The 27,561-nt window shown below is 41.0% G+C and overlaps 1 protein-coding gene across 2 annotated transcripts; it reads right to left on the bottom strand.

Moving 5' to 3' along the window:
• Positions 1-4,630: 4,630 nt before the first annotated feature.
• LOC106601388 (C-X-C motif chemokine 11-1) lies at positions 4,631-26,551 on the bottom strand. Of its 2 annotated transcripts, XM_045718246.2 has the most exons (6): positions 20,885-20,951; positions 17,933-18,128; positions 5,880-5,998; positions 5,602-5,719; positions 5,415-5,492; positions 4,631-5,211 (listed from the first exon to the last, which is right to left on the bottom strand). In XM_045718246.2, exons 3-6 carry the CDS (start codon positions 5,941-5,943, stop codon positions 5,130-5,132), a joined length of 342 nt encoding a protein of 113 aa, XP_045574202.1. In that variant the 5' UTR covers positions 5,944-5,998; positions 17,933-18,128; positions 20,885-20,951; the 3' UTR covers positions 4,631-5,129. The 2 variants fall into 2 exon arrangements, with proteins under 2 accessions (XP_045574202.1, XP_045574201.1); XM_045718245.2 differs by lacking the exons at positions 17,933-18,128; positions 20,885-20,951 and adding an exon at positions 26,409-26,551.
• Between the last annotated feature and the right edge of the window lie 1,010 nt (positions 26,552-27,561).

Raw genomic sequence — 27,561 nt, 5'->3', positions numbered from 1 at the left:
ATTTTAGATGACACCTAGCTATTTGGATAGCTAGCTAACTATAGCTACTGAAAGAGATTGTCATTTTGCTATGTTTTTGGGGAAGAACATTGTTTGCATTCATGAGCAAGCTAGATTTTTTTTATGACCAGCACTGTAGGTGCGCGAGACAACTTTATAAAGTTCGTCGTCTGAGGAGGAGAAATCATCGGACCAATATGCAGCGGTTAAGGTGATCATCTTCTTTTTATTTAGAAGGAAAAAACAACAAAACAAACAACGAAACAGTCCCGTAAGGTGCTCAGACTATACAAGGAACAACTACCCACAAAACCCATGAAGAAAAACCCCTACTTAAATATGATCTCTAATCAGAGGCGACGAGGATCAGCTGCCTCCAATTAGAGATCAACCCAAACATACACAACATAGAAATAGAAGAACTGGAAAGGAAAACATAGAAATAGATAACATAGATCAAACGCAAAATCCCAAAATACACAAAACAAACACCCCCCTGCCACGCCCTGACCATACAATAATTGTCACAGTATCCACAGAAGGTGGCGCCCCTCCTCGGTCGGGCGGCGCTCGGCGGTCGTCGTCGCCGGCCTACTAGTTGCCACCGATCTATGTTTCTGTGTCTTTTGGTTTTGTCTGTCTGATCCACACCTGTTTCTTGTCTGTCATTAGTTAGGTTATTTAGTGTGTCTTTTCAATTCAGGATTACGTGCGGGATTGTTTTATGTCAACTCTGGACAGTTGTTAGTGAGTGCTGCTCTCTTTGTTATATATATTTACCGGGCTGCGCCCCGTGCGTCTTTTGTTTTGGGAACGTGTTTTCCCTAGTCGAGTTTATGTGCGCCCTGTGCCTTTCGGCTTCTTGTGTTGTTCCCGGATTTCCTATTAAAAACCACTATCACTCCGGACCTCTGTCTCCTGCACCTGACTCTGCCTCTCTACTGATCCTGGTATCGTGACAATAATAACAAAATAACCTCTTTACTGGTCAGGACGTGACAGAAATACAAGTGATTGTGTAATCAATGTGTAATAACGACATAAAGAAATTACGAACGCGTTAAATTGTTATGTGACGTGCAGTCATATTCACGTCCTGATTGGTCAACAAGCTTATTAGTGTTATCTACTGGTCATTGTTTTCTTTTTTGACACGCAAAGACCCAAACGGCGTTCCATAGCAAAGACCCAATCCAGATCCATAGAAATCCTGGTTGAGAATGAAATGACTGAACAAATTAACAACAAAGCAGCACAACAAGTAAGTTAAATAATTAGGTTTTAATGATGTTTTACTGGTAATGGGGACATACATAAATGCCAACAAAATTACTTTTTGGTTTTAGTGTGTGTGTGTGTGTGTGTGTGTGTGTGTGTGTGTGTGTGTGTGTGTGTGTGTGTAACCTTTATTTAACTAGGCAAGTCAGTTAAGAACAAATTCTTATTTACAATGATGGCCTCCCCCGTCCAAACCCGGACGACGCTGGGCCAATTGTGCGCCGCCCTATGGGACTCCCAAACACTGTCAGATGTGATACAGCCTGGATCGAACCAGGGACTGTAGTAACGCCTCTTGCACTGAGATGCCGTGCCTTAGACCACTGTATCCATGTGTGTGTGTGTTAACTATTTAACTGTACTGGAATGCTTAAAAGGCCGCTAAAATTGTAAATATCGGTTATCGGTTATAAGCAAGTGGCACCACTAAGCAAGTGGCACCACTAAGCAAGTGGCACCACTAAGCAAGGGGGACCACTAAGCAAGTGGCACCACTAAGCAAGTGGCACCACCAAGCAAGCGGCACTATGAAGATCAAGGAGCTCTCCAAACAGGTCAGCGACAAAGTTGTGGAGAAGTACAGATCAAGGTTGGGTTATAAAAAAATATCTGAAACTTTGAACATCCCACGAAGCACCATTAAATCCATTTTTTTTAAATGGAAAGAATATGGCACCACAACAAACCTGCCAAGAACAGACCATGCAAGGAGGGCATTAATCAGAGAGGCAACAAAGAGACGACCAAAGATAACCCTGATGGAGCTGCGAAGCTCCACAGTGGAGATTGGAGTATCTGTCCATAGGACCACTTTAAGCCGTACACTCCACAGAGCTGGGCTTTACTGAAGAGTGGCCAGAAAAAAGCCATTGCTTAAAGAAAAAATAAGCAAGCACGTTTGGTGTTCGCCAAAAGGCACGTGGGAGACTTCCCAAACATATGGAAGAAGGTACTCTGGTCAGATGAGACTAAAATGAAGCTTTTTGGCCATCAAGGAAAATGCTATGTCTAGCGCAAACCCAACACCTCTCATCACCCCGAGAACACCATCCCCACAGTGAAGCATGGTGGTGGCAGCATCCTGCTGCGGGGATGTTTTTCCTCAGCAGGGACTGGGAAACTGGTCAGAATTGAAGGAATGATGGATGGCGCTAAATACGGGGAAATTCTTGAGGGAAACCTGTTTCAGTCTTCCAGAGATTTGAGACTAGGACGAAGGTTCACCTCCCAGCAGGGCAATGACCCTAAGCATACTGCTAAAGCAACACTCGAGTGGTTTAAGGGGAAACATTTAAATGTCTTGGAATGGCCTAGTCAAAGCCCCGACCTCAATTGAATTGAGAATCGGTGGTGTGACTTAAAGATTGCTGTACACCAGCAAACCCATCCAACTTGAAGGAGCTGGAGCAGTTTTGCCTTGAAGAATGGGCAAAAATCCAAGTGGCTAGATGTGCCAAGCGTATAGAGACATACCTCAAGAGACTTGCAGCTGTAATTGCTGCAACGGTGGCTCTACAAAGTATTGACTTTTGGGGGGGGGGGGGGGGAATTGTTATGCACGCTCAAGTTTTCCGTTTTTCTTGTCTTATTTGTTGTTTGTTTCACCATAAAAAATATTTTGCATCTTCAAAGTGGTAGGCATGTTGTGTAAATCAAATGATACAAACCCCCCAAAAATCTATTTTAATTCCAGGTTGTAAGGCAACAAAATAGGAACAATGGTTAAACTTAAATATACTGATAAAAAAAAAATATTTACAGAAAAAAATCTGTAAAAAATGTATTTTTGTTAATTATATTATGAGTAGGAATGGTGGCGTTATGCCACACCTGCAGTTAACTAAAATATATGGAAATGTATGCTCTATGCAAAATTACAGTCAACTGACTGCAGCATTACTGCAAAAATGGAGAAGGCAGGTGGAATGGGGAGAAGGTATGGAGCTTGTTTGTCTGCCCTTAATTAAAGACTAACTTTGGCATAAATAGACAATATACCAGTTTAATTTGAGGACCAAAATGTTGACAGCGGCACCATACAGGTTGCAAAATAGCTGAGAAGAGATTTTTGATGTTCCGATTCCATGGCACATGGTTTATGAACTGATACACAAAACAACACTTGATTCAAAACTTTTTTTAAATTTAAATTATACAAAATTCATTCCACCAACAGAATGTTACGTATATTGGGCATTCAGTACAGTCATCTCAGCTCTGCAGATTTTTCTGCGAAGAGATTCAATCATTTGAGCACTTATTCTGGTATTGCCTCTATGTAGCTTGTTTCTGGTCACAGGTTCAGGAGTGTCTGTAAAATCACAACATTTACCTGAAACTAACCCTACAAATAGCACTGTTGGGAGATTTGGAAAGCCATTGTCAACCAATCAACAATATAGTAACACTCTTAGTAAAAATATTTATCATTAATTTACAATCTGTAGATTAGCAAGGTTCAGAATGTACATGAAACATCACAGTTGAAATATACACTATGTGTACAAACATGAAGGACACCTTCTGGATATTGAGTTGCTTTAGCCTCTCTACTACTAGTGCATAATGTTGTTAAAGGCAGCACACACAGTCAGTCACGCAATAGTTTCCCCAATGCACATGACTGGGGAATTTTCAGGCATCATAAATAGATGTACACCCTCTTCTCAGTTAACTACAAGGAATCCAGATGACATTACAACCTGTCAAAACATGGATTGGACCCGACATAGTATATACAGTAGCAATAGATTCATAGATTTCAGCTACTTTGGATGAATTTCTTCGCAACGCATGTTCATTAGTTTGGAGTAGACAAGACAACTAATCTCTAAGATTGCAACCGATTTGCACCAAAAAGTGAGGAGACTATTACAGTATTTGTGTGTGGTCTGTATCTGGGGACCAGAGACACACTCCTACACCATGGAATGGAAACATAGTCTAAACATGGTTAATATCAACCCTAAAATAACCACAGCCTCGCAATGGTCGATCGGTGAGCATCAGTAGGAGCGTCTAGGACCATGGCATGTGATAGTCCTCAGGCAGAGGAACGTTTATGCAAGACCCAGAGAACACATAGATTTATTAGAAGCTGGAAAGGACATCCGTAGTATAGGCTATCATTTTTGTGAACAGTGTACCTGCAATGTGGCATGAGAGTGCAAGCTTTCCTTCTGTAAGCTAGACCCGTCTCAGTCATTTCTATTTACGTGGAAGTGCTCTGCTCTTTTGCAGCCACAAAATAGCACTATTCACAAGATTCCTGGTTCAGAACAATTAACAATGTTCCTTCTCATTTGATACATTTTGCTTCATAACAAAATTATCTAGTGAAACTCGTACGAAATCATGAAAAAATAGATTTATTAAAGTATTTTAAATCATTTGAGACAACAACTGTGCAAAACACAATAAAGCATAACATCCCAACACAGACATATGAAATTGAAATATAAAAAAAGTACAAAATAGAAGTATAAAGGGAATTACAACAAGCAGCTTCTGCATTAAACTGCTTTGACATTGACTTGGTCTTAAACATTCAGAGTGATGGGATGTCAGAACTTATAGGATAACAACATATTTGTTGTGAGTCAAAGCTGGTCCAATGTGGCAGGGTTTCCCAAACTCGGACCTACAACCCCCCCCCCCCCCCGTGCAATTTTTTTTGGGGCCCTAGCACTACACAGATTACTCAAATAATCAAAGCTTGACTGTGAGTTGGTTATTGGAATCAGCTGTGTAGTGCTAGGGCAAAAATCTAAACATGCAGCAAGTGGGGGCCCCAGTACCGAGTTTGGGAAACCCTGCTAAATGGAGTCATAGAGGGAGTCTGAGACAGGGAATCAGATATCAGCAGGGTCAGTGCTTCTCTCATTAGGGATGGCCTCAATTGGAGTGGGGACAGTTGGGGGAGAGGACTTCTTCCTGTGAATTAAGCAATTGGACACGATGGTGAGACAAGCCCATGCACCTTTCACTCATATGTCCTCAACATACTGTTGTACTAAATAATTTAAAAAAATGTATGCAACAGTGTTAGTTCTTTGAAGAATGATTTAATATTTTGTACAGTAAATTATGACACTCCCAAGTTGTAAACAGAAAAGAAATTGGTTTACATGACTCACATCAGGCGAGTGAGAAGTCTCTGCACTTTCTTTATACTGGGGTCCAGGCAGTACTGCACTCCATTCTTAAGGCTAACACTATCAAGATATAGAATGGTTAAATTTACTTCGCAATGGTTTTAATTTTAATTGATGTCATCATATTAACATCATCCTCATCATAACTGATGAGATTATATATACTCACATGAACTCCAGCCTGTCACAGGAGGGAGTTGGCGGAATGATCTGGATGTCCTCAACAGTGTTTGGAGCGCCAAAGCTGTTCCGCACCTTCCGACACAAACATCGCTGGCTCACAGAACCTATACAGAGAATCAGTGGATAATGAATTGAGTACAGTCGAGCTACTTGGAATTACTAAATCACAATACAAAAACAATTACCATGCTCAAAAAATATTCACATGTAATAAACGTTCCATACCATAGTAATAACAATTATGGTAAAAAGAGGTAGACTCACGCTGGGCGGCTGTGACACAGATGGTGACAGCAAGGAGCAGGAGTATTCTGGTGATCATGGTCATGTGTTCAAGCTGTGGTGTTCTCTGCTGGTCCAACTGTTGGTAGAGATGAGTCTGTCTGGTGTGAAGAGATGGAGGACTGGAGATAAGATTTGAGTGTGTAAAGAGATATATGAGAAGAGACGAGAGAGAGGTACTGTGAGGAGTTGAGAGAAGGGGCCCCTTTTATACACAGCCTTTATCTTTCCAGTGATCAGAAGAAATTTCCCTTTATAATGGAAACTGAAACTAACTAGCAACCGCAAGAAAATGCCCCCCACACTTTTCCACCCACTCTTCACTCTGCAACCTCACTTAATTATTACATTTTAGTGTGGATTATAATACATCTGGCTTTTCAAGATTTATATTAATTCAATTGGCTTTGAGTCACTGTTTTAAAATTCTAGTTAAATAAATTGTTTAGTCAGAGGAATGGTGACATAAATACAATTTCTATAGATCAGAGGAATTAACAAAATCCCTAATCTGAGTTTCTGGAAAATATGTATATGCCTTTAAATCATATTATTATTTATTATTTCGAATTCTCTGTGGAAAATGATTTTTCAGCTCAGTAGGCCTATTACAATGTTATGTTAATGTAATCTGTTTAGTAGTAACTAAATAGAATTAGGGACTGAAATAATGGATAGAAATATAATTTCAGAACTATCTATGACTGGGATGTATTTTCAATCATCATTTGCTGTATGTTTAATGTCATACATCAAACAATTGTTTCAGAGATGGGTTAAAAATATATTGTGTTTGTTGTGTGCGTGCATCTTTATGTGACCGTGGAGGGTAAGTGTTAAGGGGTTTCAGACCGTTCCATTGCGAAGGGAGTCTTTGCCGAAGTGCTCTCATCACACATCATTAACACATGTAGTATCTCTGCAGATGAACCTCCTCTAATATTTCCAGTGTAAGAAGCTTTATAATTCTCACCTTTCTGTTCCCCATCAAAAAACATGTCACACATTTTTTCCACCAACTGTACATTTGTTGAGTTATGTGGTCATTGACAAACTGAGTTTTGTCTCTAGGGCTCTCGAGTGGCGCAGTGGTAGAGGCATCACCACAGACCCTGATTCGATTCCAGGCTGTATGTCACAGCTGTCATGGAAGAGAGAATGGGACCAAGGCGCAGCGGGTTGCGTGCTCAACATATTTATTATAAAAAATGCAAACACCACGGAAAAACAATAAACAAACTAACGACAGGAACAGAGAAGCAGGCTCAACAAAAGCAGTGCTCTCAAACAACTACCCACAAGTGACAAACAAAACACACACCTATTTATAGGACTCCCAATCAGAGGCAACTAGAAACACCTGCCTCCAATTGAGAGTCCAGCACCCAACCTACACATAGAAAAACTACCCTAGAACATACACATAGAAAAACAAACATAGACCAGTGACCAAAAAAACCCCGTAATACATAAATAAACTACCCTCTGCCACGTCCTGACCAAACTACAATAACAAAATATCCTCTATACTGGTCAGGACGTGACACTGTATCACAACTGGCTGTGATTGGGAGTCCCATAGGGCAGTGCACAATTGGCCCAGCGTTAGCCGGTGTAGGCCGTCATTGTGAATATGAATTTGTTCTTAATTAACTGACTTGCCTAGTTAAATAAAGGTTAAATAATTTAATACATCTAGCTCACATCATGTGTGTAAGCTTGATCAGTTGTAATTGCGATAAAGAGACTTTATGAAGAGGTGCGCTTACCATTTTTTTATTGCATATTCTTTCATTGGGACTAATTAAAGTTCCTTCAGAAACTATTCACACCCCTTGACTTTTTCCAAATTTGGTTGTGTTACAGCTGACTTAAAAATTTAATAAATTCAGATTTTGTGCCAATACCCCACAATGTCAAAGTGGAATGTTTTTTTCTCAAATTAACAAAACATTTAAGCTGAAATGTCTTGAGTCAATAACTATTCAACTCCTTTGTTATGGCAACCCTAAATAAGTTCAAGAGTAAACATTTGCTTAACAAGTCACACAATAAGTAGCATGGACTCACTATTTAAGAAATAATTGTGGTTAACATGAGTTTTTTTATGATTACCCCATCTATATACCCAACACAGTGCATTCAGAAAGTCTTCAGACCCCTTCACTTTTCCCACATTTTCTTACGTTACTGCTGTATTCAGTAATGGATTAAAACGTTTTTTTTTTTCTATCATCAAGCTACACAAAATACCCAAAATGACAAAGCAAAAACCTGTTTTTAGACATTTTTGCAAATGTATAAAAAAAACAAAATATTATATTTACATAAATATTCAGACCCTTTACTCAGTATTTTGTTGAAGCACCTTTGGCAGCAATTACAGCCCTGAGTCTTCTTGGGTATGACGCTACAAGCTTGGCAAACGTGTATTTGTGTAACGGCTGTCGTATTGTAGAGATGACCAAGGCGCAGCGGGTTGCATGTTCATCATTATATTTAATTAATAACGATAACACGAAACAAAACAATAAACGACAGGTGACAGTTTCACAGGCTACAATAATCACTAGCAGTGCGAAATACAACTACCCACAAATCCCCAGGTGAAAACACGCAACTAATATATGACTCCCAATCAGGAACAACGACGTACAGCTGTTCCTGATCGGGAGCCACACAGACCACACATAAATAAACAAACTAGAAAACCAACCTAGAATACAAAACCCAGAACATACACCAAAACCCCGTAATACATAAATAAAACACCCCTCTACAATACACATAACCCCCGAACCACATAAAACAAATACCCTCTACCACGTCCTGACCAACCTACAAATACAAATAACCCCTATACTGGTCAGGACGTGACAATTTGGGGAGTTTCTCTGTCAGGTTGGATGGGCAGTAACGCTGCACAGCTATTTTCAGGTCTCTCCAGAGATGTTTGATCGGGTTCAAATCTCAGGCTCTGGCTGGGCCACTCAAGGTCATTAAGTGACTTGTCCCCAAGCCACTCCTGCGTTGTCTTGGCTGTGTGCTTAGGGTCGTTGTCCTGTTGGAAGGTGAACCTTTGCCCCAGTCTGAGGTCCTGAGTGCTCTGGAGCAGGTTTTCATCAAGGATCTCTCTGTACTTTACTCCGTTCATCTTTCCCTCGATCCTGACTAGTCTCCCTGTCCCTGCCATTGAAAAACATCCCCACAGTATGATGCTGTCACCACCATGCTTCACCGTAGGGATAGTGCCAGGTTTCCTCCAGACGTGACACTTGGCATTCAGGCCAAAGAGTTACATTTTGGTTTCATCAGACCAGAGAATCCTGTTTCTCATAGTCTGGGAGTTCTTTTAGGTGTCTTTTGGCAAAATCCAAGCGGGCTGTCATGTGCCTTTTACTGAGGAGTGGCTTCTATCTGTCTGCTCTACCATAAAGGCCTGATTGGTGGAGTGCTGCAGAGATGGGTGTCCTTCTGGAAGGTTCTCCCATCTCCACATAGGAACTCTGGAGCTCTGTCATAGTGACCATCGGGTTCTTGGTCACCTCCCTGACCAAGGCCCTTCTCCCCCGATTGCTCAGTTTGGCCGGGCGGCAAGCTCTAGAAAGAGTCTCGGTGGTTCCAAACTTCTTCCATTTAAGAATGATGGAGGCCACTGTGTTTTCGGGGACCTTCAATGCTGCAGAAATGTTTTGGTACCCTACCCCAGGTCTGGTCTTCAAAATAATCCTGTTTCGGAGCTCTACAGCCAATTCCTTGGACCTCATGGCTTGGTTTTTGCTCTGACATGCACTGTCGACTGTGGGACCTTATATAGACAGGTGAGTGCCTTTCCAAATATTGTCCAATCAATTTAATTTACTACAAGTTTTAGAAACATCTCAAGGATGATGAGGTTCGATCTACAACATTGTAGTTACTCCACAATACTAACCTAAATGACAGAGTGAAAAGAAGGGGGGAAAAAATTCTAAACACGCATCCTGTTTGCAATATGGCACTAAAGTAATACTCCAAAAAAGTTTGCTAAAAATTAACTTTTTGTCCTGAATACAAAGCATTATGTTTGGGGCAAATCCAACACAACACATCACGGACTACCACTCTTCATATTTTTAAGCATGGTGGTGGCTGCAAAAAGCCTGGATATGCTTGTCATTGGCAAGGGAGTTTCTTTGGGGGATAAAAAATAAACGGGATAGAGCTAAGCACATGTAAAATCCTAGAGGAAAACCTGTTTCTGTCTGCTTTCCAACAGACACTGTGAGACAATTTCACCTTTCAGCAGGACAATAACCTAAATTTCAAGCCCAAATATACACTGGAGTGTCTCACCGAGACAACATTGAATATTCCTGAGAGGCCTAGTTACAGTTTTGACTTAAATCGTCTTGAAAATCTATGGCAAGACATGAAAATGGCTGTGATTAACAACCAACTTGACAGAGCTGGAAGAGTTTAAAAAAATAATGGGCAAATATTGTACAGTCTAGGTGTGCAAGGCTCTTATCCAAAGACTCACAGCTGTAATCGCTGCCAAAGGTGATTCAAATATATACTGACTCAGGGGGTTGAATACTTATCTAATCAAGGTTTATTAGTGTTTTATTTTTCATTAATCTTTAAAAAATGTTAGAATTTTTCTTCCACTTTGACATTACAGAGTATTTTGTGTATATCGTAAAAAGAAGAAGACAATTAAATCCATTTTAATCCCAATTTGGAACACAACACAATGTGGAAAATGTCAAGGGGTGTGAATACTTTCTGAAGGCACTGTATACACACCATAGTTAATGATTTGGAGCTACTTAGGGGAGATTCCACCCCCCTTCTCACTTTCGTTTTTTCCACCTTTTTTCTTTTGTTTTCACTCTCCCTTTTACTTTCTTTAAAAAAGTATGTTTTTCTTGTAAAAGTGGTTCTGTCACAATTTAAAGATCAGTTTAACCATAAAGATGGGGCAATGCTAGTTTCAGGCCCTGTTTGGGTTCGTAGCAGCAGAGTGACCACAGTTCCAGGCTAAAATGGAATGTCCCTGTCTGGATGTCATCGTGGGTGAAAAGGAGTTTGGAGCACACTATGGGAAGTGAAGTAAATAGTTTACAGGAAGTGACATGACAGTTTAGAGAAATTCAAATGAGATGGGCTTGAACATGATAAAATAGCATTACATCAGCTTGTCTATCTCTGGGAGAAGGGATAAGGCTTGCTTAGTAGTTTCAGGGTCAAATGCATTTCAGTTCAGTCAATTTAGAACATGCCTGATGTCTTTGGAGGTTATGTATGAGGTCAACCAACACCAAGCTTATTGGAGAAGTTGGGTAAGAGAGTTATGGCCAGCTGATAATGTGCAATTTTGAAGTAAATTATTAACATCATTCAAACCCATAACTTGGTGATGTAAGCAACAGGGTTGGGCTCAATTCTGGAACTGACTCCAATTCAACTCATGAGGTGATTCTAACATGTATTGACTCAGGGGGTTGAATACTTACAGTGAGGGAAAAAAGTATTTGATCCCCTGCTGATTTTGTACGTTTGCCCACTGACAAAGAAATTATCAGTCTATAATTTTAATGGTAGGTTTATTTGAACAGTGAGAGACAGAATAACAAAAAAAAAATCCAGAAGAACACCATTCCCACCGTCAAACATGGAGGTGGAAACATTATGCTTTGGGGGTGTTTTTCTGCTAAGGGGACAGGACAACTTCACCGCATCAAAGGGCGATGGACGGGGCCATGTACCGTCAAATCTTGGGTGAGGACCTCCCCTCAGCCAGGGCATTGAAAATGGGTCGTGGATGGGTATTCCAGCATGACAATGACCCAAAACACATGGCCAAGGCAACAAAGGAGTGGCTCAAGAAGAAACACATTAAGGTCCTGGAGTGGCCTAGCCAGTCTTCAGACCTTAATCCCATAGAAAATCTGTGGAGGGAGCTGAAGGTTCGAGTTGCCAAACGTCAGCCTCGAAACCTTAATGACTTGGAGAAGATCTGCAAAGAGGAGTGGGACAAAATCCCTCCTGAGATGTGTGCAAACCTGGTGGCCAACTACAAGAAACGTCTGACCTCTGTGATTGCCAACAAGGGTTTTGCCACCAAGTACTAAGTCATGTTTTGCAGAGGGGTCAAATACTTATTTCCCTCATTAAAATGCAAATAAATTTATAACATTTTTGACATGCGTTTTTCAGGATTTTTTTGTTGTTATTCTGTCTCTCACTGTTCAAATAAACCTACCATTAAAATTATAGACTGACCATTTCTTTGTCAGTGGGCAAATGTACAAGGCCCTGAATTGTCAAAGACCCCAACCACCCCAGTCATAGACTGTTCTCTCTACTTCCGCATGGCAAGTTGTACCGGAGCACCAAGTCTAGGACCAAAAGGCTTCTCAACAGCTTTTACCCCCAAGCCATAACACTCCTGAACAGGTAATCAAATGGCTACCCGGACTATTTGCATTGTGTCCCCCCACGCCCTCTTTACACTGCTGCTACTCTCTGTTTACCACATATGCATAGTCACTTTAACTATACATTCATGTACATATTACCTCAATTAGCCCAACTAACCAGTGCCACCGCACATTGGCTACCCGGACTATCTGCATTGTGTCCCGCCACCCACCAACCGCTCTTTTACGCTACTGCTACTCTCTGTTTATCATATATGCATAGTCACTTTAACCATACCTACATGTACATATTACCTCAATTAGCCCGACTAACCGGTGCCTGTATATAGCCTCGCTACTGTTATTATTCACTGTCTTTTTACTGTTGTTTTTTATTTCCTTACTTATCTATAGTTCACCGAATACCTATATTTTACTTAAAAATTGCACTGTTGCTTAGGGCCTGTAATTAAGCATTTCACTGTAAGGTTGTATTCGGCGCATTTGACAAATAAACTTTGATTTGATGTTTTAGTAATTTAGCAGATGCTGTTATCCAGAATGAAATACAGTAAGTGCATTCATCTTAAGAAAGCTGTGTGAGACAATCACATATCACAGTCAAATATAGAGCAGGGGAGAAAGGGGTAATTGAGCCACCTTTTTTTCTAGGAAACCATACACCAAATTAATAATAATTAATAATGACCCCAAATTTAGAAGAGGCCATCATTTCATCAAGGAAGAAACCACATGGGAAAAGTGGTAAGCAAGTTAGGTCCCAAAAAAATCATTTATTTTGTTATAGGTTACAAGATTCTGGTATCTAAACCAAAGTATGTAATTTTAATATTGTTCTATACATCATTTTGTGTCTCTATAAGCTTCAATATTATGTCCTAAATCCAGCATGAAAGTGCATCCTTGTAGCTGTGTGGGCTAATACTGTCAACATTTTTGCCTTGGGGTAAGTTGAGCCAATGGTCAGCCAATGGCAAGTTGAGCAAATTTAAGTGTTTTCTTCCCAGGTGTAATGCAGGGCATTCTCACTGGGGTATGAGGTAATAACAGGACCTGGCCTATGTTGAAAATGTTTTTAAAAAGTACATAGTTTTAGGTGTTAAGCCTGTGTTAAAAAATGCTTAAAATGCTTAAAATATAAAAAAAGTGATTGTGCTGTATTTGGGAAATAAAGATAGATATGGTTTTAAAAAGGTAGTGGTAATATGTATTCAATATAGAAATGTGTAGGTTGCTTAACATACCCTGTCCTGCAGCTCAACTTACCCCATACCCCGGGACAGTGGTGTAAAGTACTTAAGTAGTACTTTAAAGTATTTTTACTTGTCACGTCCTGACCAGTTTAGGGAGTATTTGCTATTGTAGTTTGGTCAGGACATGGCAGAGGGTATTTTGTTTATGTGTTTCGGGGTGGTGGTGTATGTAGTAGGGTGTTTGATTTATTATTTCCGGGTTTTGGTCTATGTTCTATGTTTTGTATTTCTATGTTCTTTCTGGTTTGTTGTATTTCTATATTTAGGTTGATGGGGGGTTGGACTCTCAATTGGAGGCAGGTGGTTACAGGTGGTTACATTTTGAATGCTTAGCAGGACAGGAAAATAGTCTAATTCATGCACTTATCAAGAGAACATCCCCGGTCATCCTTAATGTCTCTGATCTGGCAGACTCACTGAACACAAATGCTTTGTTTGTAAATGATGTCTGAGTGTTGAAATGTGCCCCTGGCTATCCATAAATTAAAAAAATCAAGAAAATCGTGCCATCTGGTTATCTTAATATAAGGAATTTTAATTTTTTTATTCTTTTACTTTTGATACTTAAGTACATTTTAGCGATTACATTTACTTTTGATACTAAAGTACATTTAAAACCAAATATTTGTAAATGTACTTAAGACTTTTACTCTTTTACTTGAGTCATTTTCTTTTAAGGTATCTTTACTTTTACTCAAGTATGACAATTGGGTACTTTTTCCACCTCTGTCCCAGGGTAAGTTGTACCAATAGACCACTTTTTTGGGGAAAGCTATGTTTTCAAAACTGTAATGTTTACATATATTCAGATTATTTCCAGGGATACACAACATCCTGAAAAAAATGTAAATATCTTTGTTAGAAAGATTACTATATTTCCCTTGACTGAGTGATGAATGTAAAAAAAAATTGGCTCAACTTACCCCACTCTTCCCCAAACATTCCATTCCAGCTAAACAATGGATATATAGCGTTTTGCTAAAATAATAATTTGAATATACACGCAAAATCTATGAATAAAAAATCTGAGAACAGTAATATTTTACACACACATGAAAGTACCCATAAGCAATCACTTCTGGTGAATAAACACAAGTGTGAAGAAAAACAAACTCTTCATTTGTACAGACTACACCTAATATAGAATAGAAGAGGCATTTGAATTTCATTGAATTTCACTGAATTCAATTCTACAGTATTTCCTTTAATTCAAATTCGAATTGCAATTCGGTATCCTGTTTACTACTTCAATACACCCAACTGTAGTAAGCAAGCATCGGGACCTTGGTTTGACCAACTAAGACATTGGAAACAATTTGTACTTCAGAAATTGTCAGTGTGTCCTCACCTCTGTGGAGCAAAGTTCAGCGCCAGAGCTAGCTTTAGAGAAGTGGTTACTGTGTTGGATGAGACATCTCTACTGAGTCAACATGCACTGTGTAGGGTGAGGTAAGTCTAGCCACCAGCCACACACTGCCTTTATAAATGTAGGCTAGTTGGGGACTCCCTTATGCAAAAACCACTGAAGCTGGAGACCCATATCTCCCTCACTAGCTTTAAGCACCAGCTGTCAGAGCAGCTCACAGATCACTGCACCTGTACATAGCCCATCTGTAAACAGCCCATCCAACTACCTCATCCCACATACTGTATTTATTTATTTATCTTGTTCCTTTGCACCCTAATATCTCTACTTGCACATTAATCTTCTGCACATCTACTATTCCAGTGTTTAATTGCTATATTGTAATTACTTCACCACCATGGCCTTACCTCCCTTATCTTACCTCACTTGCACTCACTGTATATAGATTTTTCATTTTCTACTGTATTATTGACTGTATGTTTGTTTATTCCATGTGTAACTCTGTGTTGTTGTATGTGTTGGACTGCTGTGCTTTATCTTGGCCAGGTCGCAGTTGTAAATGAGAACTTGTTCTCAACTAGCCTACCTGGTTAAATAAAGGTAAAAAAATATATATACAAAAATAAATAAATGCTCTACCCCCTAGGCACTTTATGATGATATAAAGGCACTTAATTAACACCCATAAGTGTGTTGGAATTTGGCATTAGAAGCTGATGGTAAACATTTCTCATAATAATTAAATGTCATTGTTCTTAACAAAAAGGTCTTTTAAGACTTTCCATCAGAGCTACATTACAGACTGTTGTGTAATGTGTGTCATATCTCACAGATCTCATGTGGTTAGGCTTTCCATCCAGATAGAAAAGGTGTTCAAGATTGCTGTGGGCAGATGTAGCTGCAGATAACCCTGATCTTTTTCTATCTCCACTGTAGGCAGCCTTCTGTCAGCTCCCACTTCAATATTTGATACGAGTGAACATTTAATGTTTTATGTTTAGTAATGCAGAGTGATGTAGACGGCCCACCTTAGATAGAGCAAATTGACACAATGTTCCTGCTGTCTCATTTTGATGAGAGAGGGGACACACTTTTCAAAAGGAGGATGAGGTCATACTTATGGTTTTATTTTATCACCTACAGACTGGAAAGACGCTTGCACGCTTCCCCCTTCTTTTAGCTGTCTGTAGAACTAAAGCAGGATATTAACATCATGAAACTGCACATATTTCCAAACCACTAAACAGCAAAAGCCCCCTTCCTATACAGAAACCACAGAGAAACAGCAATAGCATCATCATCTCTTCCCCCACAGTGCATATGACTGTGTAAGTGATTTACTGTAAACTGGACTGACATTTGGACTGAAATTTGGGTATTCATCTAATAGATAATGAATGATCAAAAACATAAGATCAGTCCATACACAAACGTAATGTATGTCAGTCACTTTATCTTATTTGTTTTTCAGACAGGGTCGACCAGGTTGCACAAACAGTGTGTGCCTGTGTCTGTGTGTGTGTGCGCATGTGCCAGTGTGGTTGTTGTCTCTGTGGTGTATGATTAGCATGGGTATGCTTGTGCATGTGCACATGTTTGTAATGCATTAGCTTCATGTCCACAACCCAGTTCAACCCGGTTCAACCGTAACCCAAGCCATAACCCCAACCCTTACAAAAGCCTGCACACACTTCAGGTTATGGATTGATCACCACTGATGTAAAGGGAGTTTTGCCTGCATATTTAGGGCTCTATTCAATTCAACCCGCATTGCAGTATTTAAGCAGTATACCTATTTTTCCAACAGTCAAATTAACTCACAGACTGGTCTTGGTTACTGTATAAAAACCTACAGCTTCTACCAGAGTGACCTCACATGCTTTCACTTTTCAGAATTAGGTAGTGTGTGGGAACAGGATTAATATTATAAATAAAGACACTGCCTAAACATTGCTATGGAGGGTTTGAATGAATCCCAGCCTAAGGGCTCTAATCAGTCTGTATCGCTGGAGATTTACAGATTGCCCTCTAGCAATGTAAAGGTAACTTCAGATTGAACTGACATATGCAGCGTTTACCGTGAATTTAGTCTCTGCTAACTCTGTAACATTGCCTTTAAATTTCAATCACGCTGTAATGCTGAATTTCCGTGATATGCATTGAATAGAGCCCTAAGAGAAATCCCATGCAGCCTTGTTTACAAGTTCAAACACTGGAATGTGAGATGTAATCCACAGCTCGATTAGGCTGATAGAAATCCTCATTATTTAGTTGAATGAGTTTCAATTTGAGCATAACTATTTCTATATAGCCTACACTTTCTCATTCTGAACTTCTAACTGGAGTGGGGCGAGTGTGACTTCATGACAATGATCAAGAGCAGCTGCTCACCAATTTCACACCTCCAATGCAGTTACGCCTACACCTCAAACACCGCCAAAACATCAGCTCCCCGGGTGTCTGCTATCGCCGGTTAACGCTTAATCTGATTGAATCTAGGGGCTCTATTTAATCACTGAAATTTGACTGCATGAACTTTACAACAACCATGTGATCGAAGGTCATGAAGTTCCAAATCAAATCGTATTGGTCACATACACATGGTTAACAGATGTTATTGCGAGTGTAGCGAAGTGATTGTGCTTCTAGTTCCAATAGTGCAGCAATATCTAATATGTAACTTAACAATTTCACAACAAATACCTAATACACATAAATCTAAGTAAAGGAATGGAATAAAAATATATACACATACATATTTGGATGAGCAATGACAGAGCGGCATAGTGAAGATGCAATAGATGGTATAAAATACAGTATATAGATATGGGATGAGTGATGCAAGATATGTAAACATTATTAAAATGACAGTATTAAAGTGACTAGTGATCCATTTATTAAAGTGGCCAATGACTTCAAGTCTGTATGTAGGAAGCACCCTTGTGGGGCCCCAGTGTTGAGGATCAGCGAAGTAGAGGTGTTGTTTCCTACCTTCACCACCTGGTGGCAGCCCATCAGGAAGTCCAGGACCCAGTTGCACAGAGCGGGGTTGAGACCCAGGGCCTCAAGCTTAATGACGAGCTTGGAGGGTACTATGGTGTTGAATGCTGAGCTATAGTCAATGAACAGCATTCTTACATCGACTGCAGTCCACTTCAATATTCTGCATTTGCTCACCAGCTGTCACCTGCATTGTGGAAGGCACTCTTTGTCAACCATTCACCAGTGTTTTCATTTGACTGCAATGTGACCAAAGACGTGACTAAACAGGAAGCAACTTTGGCTCAATTTTTATGCATGCAGTGGATATGTACAAATGAATGTGATATTTGAGTCTCTCTCTCCCCAATTGATAGTTCAATGTTCACACATATATTTACAGTTTGTGAGTGTGTGATATGGGGGTTAGAAACATGTTTACTTGCTTACAGAGCCGCAAGATGAACTGCCCCTCCATACCTTCAGGATATGCTCAAACCCTACACCCCAACAACTGTGGTCTCTTGGTCCTCCCACCCCTATGGGGTGCAGCTCCGGCTCAGCCGGAGCTGCAGTGGCAAGGGTTGACAGCTGTGAGTTCACCATTTACACAACTTATGCTGCAACGTTCTGTAATTTTAATATAGTTTATGTTTCATATTGGCTGGCTTCCAACAATAGCTGAATTTGCAGAGCTAGCGAGCACCAATTCCGTTTCTGTGGTGTTTGCTATAATCTTTGCTGTCGTCAGTTTACTCCAAGATCGGCACACAGGTGCTTCAAAGTCCCCTACCGGTAATTTAGCTTTTGCAACGAGACCATTAAATATACACTGCTCAAAAAAATAAAGGGGACACTTAAACAACACAATGTAACTCCAAGTCAATCACACTTCTGTGAAATCAAACTGTCCACTTAGGAAGCAACACTGATTGACAATAAATTTCACATGCTGTTGTGCAAATGGAATAGACAACAGGTGGAAATTATAGGCAATTAGCAAGACACCCCCAATAAAGGAGTGGTTCTGCAGGTGGGGACCACAGACCACTTCTCAGTTCCTATGCTTCCTGGCTGATGTTTTGGTCACTTTTGAATGCTGGCGGTGCTTTCACTCTAGTGGTAGCATGAGACGGAGTCTACAACCCACACAAGTGGCTCAGGTAGTGCAGCTCATCCAGGATGGCACATCAATACGAGCTGTGGCAAGAAGGTTTGCTGTGTCTGTCAGCGTAGTGTCCAGAGCATGGAGGCGCTACCAGGAGACAGGCCAGTACATCAGGAGACGTGGAGGAGGTCGTAGGAGGGCAACAACCCAGCAGCAGGACCGCTACCTCCGCCTTTGTGCAAGGAGGAGCAGGAGGAGCACTGCCAGAGCCCTGCAAAATGACCTCCAGCAGGCCACAAATGTGCATGTGTCTGCTCAAACGGTCAGAAACAGACTCCATGAGGGTGTTATGAGGGCCGACGTCCACAGGTGGGGGTTGTGCTTACAGCCCAACACCGTGCAGGACGTTTGTCATTTGCCAGAGAACACCAAGATTGGCAAATTCGCCACTGGCGCCCTGTGCTCTTCACAGATGAAAGCAGATTCACACTGAGCACATGTGACAGACGTGACAGAGTCTGGAGACGCCGTGGAGAACGTTCTGTTGCCTGCAACATCCTCCAGCATGACCGGTTTGGCGGTGGGTCAGTCATGGTGTGGGGTGGCATTTCTTTGGGGGGCCGCACAGCCCTCCATGTGCTCGCCAGAGGTAGCCTGACTGCCATTAGGTACCGAGATGAGATCCTCAGACCCCTTGTGAGACCATATGCTGGTGCGGTTGGCCCTGGGTTGCTCCTAATGCAAGACAATGCTAGACCTCATGTGGCTGGAGTGTGTCAGCAGTTCCTGCAAGAGGAAGGCATTGATGCTATGGACTGGCCCGCCTGTTCCCCAGACCTGAATCCAATTGAGCACATCTGGGACATAATGTCTCGCTCCATCCACCAACGCCACGTTGCACCACAGACTGTCCAGGAGTTGGCAGATGCTTTAGTCCAGGTCTGGGAGGAGATCCCTCAGGAGACCATCCGCCACCTCATCAGGAGCATGCCCAGGTGTTGTAGGGAGGTCATACAGGCACGTGGAGGCCACACACACTACTGAGCCTCATTTTGGCTTGTTTTAAGGACATTACATCAAAGTTGGATCAGCCTGTAGTGTGGTTTTCCACTTTAATTTTGAGTGTGACTCCAAATCCAGACCTCCATGGGTTGATAAATTGGATTTCCATTGATTATTTTGTGTGATTTTGTTGTCAGCACATTCAACTATGTAAAGAAAAAAGTATTTAATAAGATTATTTCTTTCATTCAGATCTAGGATGTGTTGTGTAAGTGTTCCCTTTATTTTTTTGAGCAGTATATTTAAGACAATGGTAGAAGAGAGTGTAGTTCTGTTCAGTTTATCGCTAACCTTATCACAGGGACTTCGAAGCACTACAGCTGCATGCTGATCTTGGAATAAACTGACGATAGCAAAGATTCCATCTTTGATGACACCACATAAATGGAATAGGTACTAGCTAGCTTGATGTTTGCTCGCTAGCTCTGCAAATTCAGCTATTGTGTGTGTGAACCCTGCCAACATAAAACAAAATCGCTACGTTGCGATTGACTGGATTAACCTCACATTAGTTACGTGCTTTGAGTGCCTTTCAGACGGTAAACACGAACCCTCTGTTCCTTGCCAGCTAAGGAACACTACAATGCATTGCTAGCTTCTCTCATTGATTCAAATTCAAATAGCTGCAAACACTGGTTAATGTTACTTTAGCTAGCTAGCAAACATCAGCTAACATAGAGAATGACTTGTAATTTAATGCAGCGAAAATGAAGACTGGTGACGGTTATGTGTTTTCTTGTATTGAGTGGTGAAGTAAAGAAATATCTAACATATCCTTTGTTTGAACTACTTACTGGAGGTCAGCCACCAACAACAGACTCCGTCAGATTCCCACACATGCACAGTACCTGCATCACGTGCCACTGATGAGAGCTAGGGGGGTGGGAGGCAGTGGATCAAACCAGGCAAAAGGCGGGGGTCGCAATCTTTTGAAACTTAAAAACATGCTATTAAGTGTCTATGATCAGCACAAGTGCTTCCATTACGTATTATTAATATTATTGAAATTACATAGTTATGTTTACAGTGATATATTGGGGGGGACAAATCATATTTTTCCCAGGATGGGGGGTCATGTCCCCCCTGGGATTTCCGCCTATGACCTGTCTATATAAGGTCCCACAGTTGAAGGTGCACGTGAAAGCAAAAACCAAGCCATAAGGTTGAAGGAATTGTCCGTAGACCTCTGAGACAGCATTGTGTCGAGGAACGGATCTGGGTAAGGGTACCAAAAAATGTCTGCAGCATTGAAGGTCCCCAAGCACACAGTGGCCTCCATCATTCTGAACCTGATGGTCACTCTGACAGAGCTCCAGAGATCCTCTGTGGAGATGGGAGAACCTTTCCAGAAGGACAACCATCTCTGCAGCCCTCCACCAATCAGGCCTTTATGGTAGAGGGGCCAGAAGGAAGTGACTCCTCAGAAAAAAGGCACATGACAGCCCACTTGGAGTTTGCCAAAAGGCACCTAATGGACTCAAAGACCATGAGAAACAAGATTCACTGGTCTGATGAAACCAACATTCAACTCTTTGGCCTGAATGCCAAGTGTCACGTCTGGAGGAAACCTGGCACCATCCCTACAGTGAAGCATGGTGGAGGCAGCATCATGCTGTGGGGATGTTTTTCAGCGGCAGGGACTGGGAGAATAGTCAGGATTGTGGCAAAGATGAATGGTGCAAAGTACAGCGAGATCCTTGATGAAAACCTGCTCCAGAGTGCTCAGGACCTCAGACCTGAAAATAGCTGTGCAGCAATGCTCCCCATCCAACCTGCAAGAGCTTGAGAGGATCTGTAGAGAAGAACAGGAACTCCCCACATATAGGTGTGCCAACCTTGTAGAGTCATACCCAAGAAGACTCAGGCTGTAATCACTGCCAAAGGTGCTTCAACAAAGTACTGAGTAAAGGGTTTGAGTACTTCTGTAAATGTGATATTTCAGTTTTTAATTTTTAGTAAATTTGCAAAAAAAATCTAAAACCTGTTTTTGCTTTGTCATTATGGGGTATTGTGTGTAGATTGATGAGGGAAAAAACGATTTAATCCATTTTAAAATAAGGCTGTAAAGTAACAAATTGTGTAGAAAGTCAAGGGATCTGAATACTTTCCAAATGCACTGTACTTAAATTCACACAGGACACCAGATAAGACAGGATAATTACACCAGTTTTAACAGACTGACCCTAGCCCCCTGGCACATAGACTATTGCATTATAGATACTGGAGGCTGAGACAGGGGGGGTTGGGGACACTGTGGTTCCGTCCAATGATTCCCCCGGACAGGGCCAACCAGGCAGGATATAGCCCCACCCACTTTGCCAAATCACAGACCCCACAAAACTATGAGACAGCCAATAGGGAGGAGGTCAGAGACCTGGCCGTCTGGTGTCAGGACAACAACCTCTCCCTCAAAGTGATCAAGACAAAGGACATGATTGTGGACTACAGGAAAAGGAAGAGCTAGCACGCCCCCATTCTCATTGACGGGACTGTAGTGGAGCTGGTTGAGAGCTTCAAGTTCCTTGGTGTCCATATCACCAACAAACTAACATGGTCCAAACACACCAAGACAGCCGTGAAGAGGGCACGACAAAGCCTTTTCCCCCTCAGGAGACTGAAATGATTTTGACTTGGTCCTCAGATCTTCAAAAAGTTCTACAGCTGCACCATCGAGAGCATCCTGACTGGTTGCATCACTGCCTGGTATGGCAACTGCTTGGCCTACGACCGCAATGCACTACAGAGGGTAGTGCGTATGGCCCAGTCCAAGCTTCCTGCCATCCAGGACCTCTATACCAGGCAGTGTCAGAGGAAGGCCCTAAAACCTGTCAAAGACTCCAGCCACCCTAGTCATAGACTGTTCTCTCTGCTACCGCACAGCAAGTGGTACCAGAGCTCCAAGTCTAGGTCCAAAAGACTTCTTAACAGCTTCTACCCCCAAGCCATAAGACTCCTGAACATCTAATCAAATGGCTACCCAGACTATTTGCAGAATACCCTCTTTTTGACGCTGCTGCTATTCACTGTTTATTATCTATGCATAGTCACTTTAACTCTACCTACATATTACCTCAATTACGCCGACTAACCGGTGCCCCCCGTACATTGACTCTGTAATGGGTACCCCCTGTTTATAGCCTTGCTATTGTTATTTTACTGCTACTGTTTAAGTATTTGTTACTTATATTTACATTTTTTTACTTATCTATTTTTGACTTAACAAACAATGCAGTTTTAAGAAAAATAAGTGTTAAGGGCTTGTAAGTAAACATTTCACTGTAAGGTCTACAACTGTTGTATTCGACGCATGTGCCAAATCTAATTTGGTTTGATTTGACTAGAGGGATATCAACAGACCACCAATTTACTATCCTGAGACAGAGCCCGAGGGTGCGCAAAACCGGACAGGATGATGACTTGTCAGTGACTCAACCCATTCAAGTGACGCACCCCTCCTAGAGACGGCATTTTAAGAGCACTAGTAATCCAGTGACTCAGCCCCTGTAATAGAGTCAGAGGCAGAGAACCCAGTGGAGAGAGAGGAGCCTGCCAGGCAGAGATGTCAAAGTGCCTTGACGTTCACCTTTGCACACCTGAGCCAGAATACACTCAATCATAGAACCAACTGAAGAGATGTATCTTCAGTAGAGACTTAAAGGTTGAGTCTGCGTCTCTCACATGGATTGGAAAACCATTTCATAAAATTTGAGCTCTATTGGAGAAAGCCATGCCTCCAGCTGTTTGCTTATAAATTCTAGGGACAATAAGGAGGATTACGTCTTGTGACCGTAGTTTATGTGTAGGTATGTACGACAGGAACAAATTGGAGAGACAAGTAGGAGCAGGCCATGTTATTGTCATTTTTTTAAAGCACATTTTGCAATATTCTGAGTCGATAGCCCGGCCATCATGGCTAGCTATTTTGACACCCACCAAGTTTGGCACTCACCAAACTCAGATTTACTATAAGAAAAATTGGATTACCTTTGCTGTTCTTTGTCAGAATGCACTCCCAGGACTTCTACTTCAACATCCAATGTTGTTTTGGTTCCAAATAATCCATAGTTATATCCAAATAGCTGCGTTTTGTTCTTGCGTTCAAGACACTATCCGAAGGGTGACGCGCCGGCACGTATCGTGACAAAAAAAATCGAAATATTCCATTACCATACTTCGAAGCATGTCAAACGCTGTTTAAAATCAATTTTTATGCGATTTTTCGCATAAAATAGCGATAATATTCCAACCGGGAGATGTTGTTTTCGTTCAAACACTGAAAATAGAAAATGGAGTCTTCACATGCACGCGCGCACCAGTGTCATTGTTCTCAGAACGACCACTTTCCAAAAACCCTACTGTTTTTCGCCCAGGGACTGCAGAGTTATCGTCCCACGTTCTGGCACCTTCTGAGAGCCTATGGGAGCCTTAGAAAATGTCACGTTACAGCAGAGATCCTCTATTTTCGATAAAGAGGCTACAGAAGGCCAAGAAATGGTCAGACAGGGCACTTCCCATATAGAATCTTCTCAGGTTTTGGCCTGCCATATAGGTTCTGTTATACTCACAGACACCATTCAAACAGTTTTAGAAACTTTAGGGTGTTTTCTATCCAAATCTACTAATTATATGAATATTCTAGTTTCTGGGCAGGAGTAATAACCAGATTAAATCGGGTACGTTTTTTATCCGGCCGTGAAAATACTGCCCCCTATCCTAAACAGGTTAACTGACTTGCCTAGTTAAATAAAGGTTAAATAAAATAAAATAAATACAGACCATGGAATGCTTTGTAGGTCAGCAGTAAAATCTTAAATTCAGCCCTACCCTTAACAAGAAGCCAGTGTAGAAAGGCTTGCACTTGAGTAATATACGTTTTTGAGGTTCTAGTCAAGATTCTATTAGTAGTGTTTAGCACTAACTAAAGTTTATTTAGAGCTGTGTCCAGGTAGCCGGAGAGTAGAGCATTGCAGTAATCTAATCTAGAAGTGACAAAAGCATGGGTCAGTTTTTCTGCATAATTTTTGGACAAAAAGTGTCTGATTTTACGAATTACGAAGATGGAAAAAGACTGTCCTTGAAATATTTTTGATATGTTCGTAAAAGAGAGATCATGGTCCAGAGTAAAGCCAACATTGTTGCATTTAAAGTGGAACTGACAGCGTTTTAGCAACATAAAATGTTAATTTACACCCCCAGGAGGAATATGACACTTAGTGTCAGTTCCACTTTAAACTTTAGGTCACCGGTTACTTTGTGTGCTAAACGTGAATAGTTTTTTTTTTTTGCAATGGGAAGTAATAGTTGTACATTTAGATTGGGAAATGGTTAATGCTTGTGTTTTTGTATTCTTATGATTGGGACCTACTGGTTTATTATGTGAGAGTTTATGGACTGGTTACCCTTTAATGTAACATTTACATTTTAGTCATTTAGCAGACACTCTTATGCAGAGTGACTTACAGTAGTGAATGCATACATTTCATACATTTTTTTTTCTTCCCATACTGGTCCCCCATGGGAATCAAACCCACAACCCTGGTGTTGCAAACACCATGCTCTACCAACTGAGCCACACTGGTAACCTCGTTGTCCGATTTCAAAAAGGTTTTACAGCGAAAGCAAAACATTAGATTATGTTAGGAGACAAAAATAGACAAAAATGACCACAATGCCATTTTCCAAGCAAGGATATATGTCACAAAAACCCAAAACAATGCTAAATGAAGCACTAACCTTTGACGATCTTCATCAGATGACACTCCTAGGACATCATGTTACACAATACATGTATGTTTTGTTCGATAAAGTTCATATTTATATCCAAAAACAGCATTTTACATTGGCGCGTGATGTTCAGTAAATGTATTCCCACCAAAAGGGCCGGTGAATGACCACATCAATTTACAAAAATACTCATCATAAACGTTGACAAAATACATAACAATTATTTTAAGAATTATAGATACAGTACTCCTTTATGAAACCGCTATGTCAGATTTTAAAATAGCTTTTCAGCGAAAGCACATTTTTCAATATTCTGAGTACATAGCTCGCCATCAAAGCAAGCTATACAGACACCTGCCAAGTTCTGGGGTCACCTAAACTCAGAATTAGTATTATAAATATTCTCTTACCTTTGCTGATCTTCGTCAGAATGCACTCCCAGGACTGCTACTTCCACAAGAAATGTTGTTTTTGTTCGAAATAATTAATATTTATGTCCAAATACCTCCGTGTTGTTCGTGCGTACAGAGCACTATCCAAAGGCATAACGCGCGAGCGCAGTACCAGAGACGAAAAGTAAAATAGTTCTATTACCGTTCGTAGAAAGATGTCAAACGTTGTTTACAATCAATCCTTAGGGTATTTTTAAGATAAAACGTCAATAATATTCCAACCGGACAATACCGTATTCATTCAAGAAGAAAAAGAAGGAGGGGCGCGCTGTCGGGCTCGCGCATCCCCAAGTCCTTTGTCCATAGGCAGTCCACTCATTGACTGAGCTCCTATTCTCTGCCCGGGTTACAGGAGAATGATGGAAAAACTCTCTGAAGGCTGTTGACAGCCAATGGAAGCCTTAGGAAGTGCAATGTGACCCCACAGACACTGTAGTTTCGATAGGGATTCAAAAGAAGAGCTACAATTCTCAGCTTTCCACACTTCGTGGTTGGATTTTTCTCAGGTTTTTGCCTGCCATATGAGTTCTGTTATACTCACAGACACCATTCAAACAGTTTTAGAAACTTCAGAGTGTTCTATCCAAATCTACAAATAATATGCAAATATTTGACTCTGGGCCCGAGTATTAGGCCGTTTACTCTGGGCACGCTTTTCATCCGAAATCGAAAATACTGCCCCCTATACCTTGACAGGTTTTCACAATTCCAAGTCCAAGGATGTCTGGCTGCAGTGCTGGGAATGCAAATGATGGGCCCAAAAAGCCTGTACCCCAGGACAGCCATACCACTGTCACAACTGTTACTCTGATTAAGTGAACATGTCCAACATTCAGACACACACACACACTAACTACATGCATTCAGTTGTTTAGTCAGCCTAGTTGTTGTTTTGTTTCAAAATACAATTTAGTGCAGGGGAACATAATACACATTTTATTATTAATATTTATTATTATTTCTGCCAAACAAAATGTTGAACATGGCAATGTGGCTCTCATGATCTCAATAAAGGCGTACAATAATTAGCTGCATGTCATGATTTTTGGACTTTTTCATTCTGTTACAATTCACCCCAAGAACTGTTACAACTAACCCAGACTGCACTGTTACAACTAACCCAGACCATGGAGTAAATTGTAACACTTCACTTCTTGTATTTAAGACAGCACTATGGGTTTGCAGTATGATTTACATACAGTACCAGTCAAAAGTTTGGACACACTGTCACGGTTGTTGTCGGTGAATGAGGACCAAAACGCAGCAGGTACGTGAATGCTCATCTTGATTTTTAA

The sequence above is a fragment of the Salmo salar genome, chromosome 05, assembly GCF_965601325.2.
Source record: "Salmo salar chromosome 05, fSalSal1, whole genome shotgun sequence".
NCBI classification, from domain to species: Eukaryota; Metazoa; Chordata; class Actinopteri; order Salmoniformes; family Salmonidae; genus Salmo; species Salmo salar.
Note: the sequence above shows the minus strand (reverse complement) of the source record. Positions and strands in the feature narration are given on the sequence as shown.

Bases quoted from the DNA above. Each gene is read 5' to 3' on its own strand.
- LOC106601388 (XM_045718245.2), bottom strand. From the start codon at position 5,943: ATGACCATGATCACCAGAATACTCCTGCTCCTTGCTGTCACCATCTGT. The intron at 5,720-5,879 runs GTGAGTCTACCT...TTCTCTGTATAG, and splicing joins CTGTGTCACAGCCGCCCAGC to GTTCTGTGAGCCAGCGATGT. The intron at 5,493-5,601 runs GTGAGTATATAT...ATATCTTGATAG, and splicing joins TGTGACAGGCTGGAGTTCAT to TGTTAGCCTTAAGAATGGAG.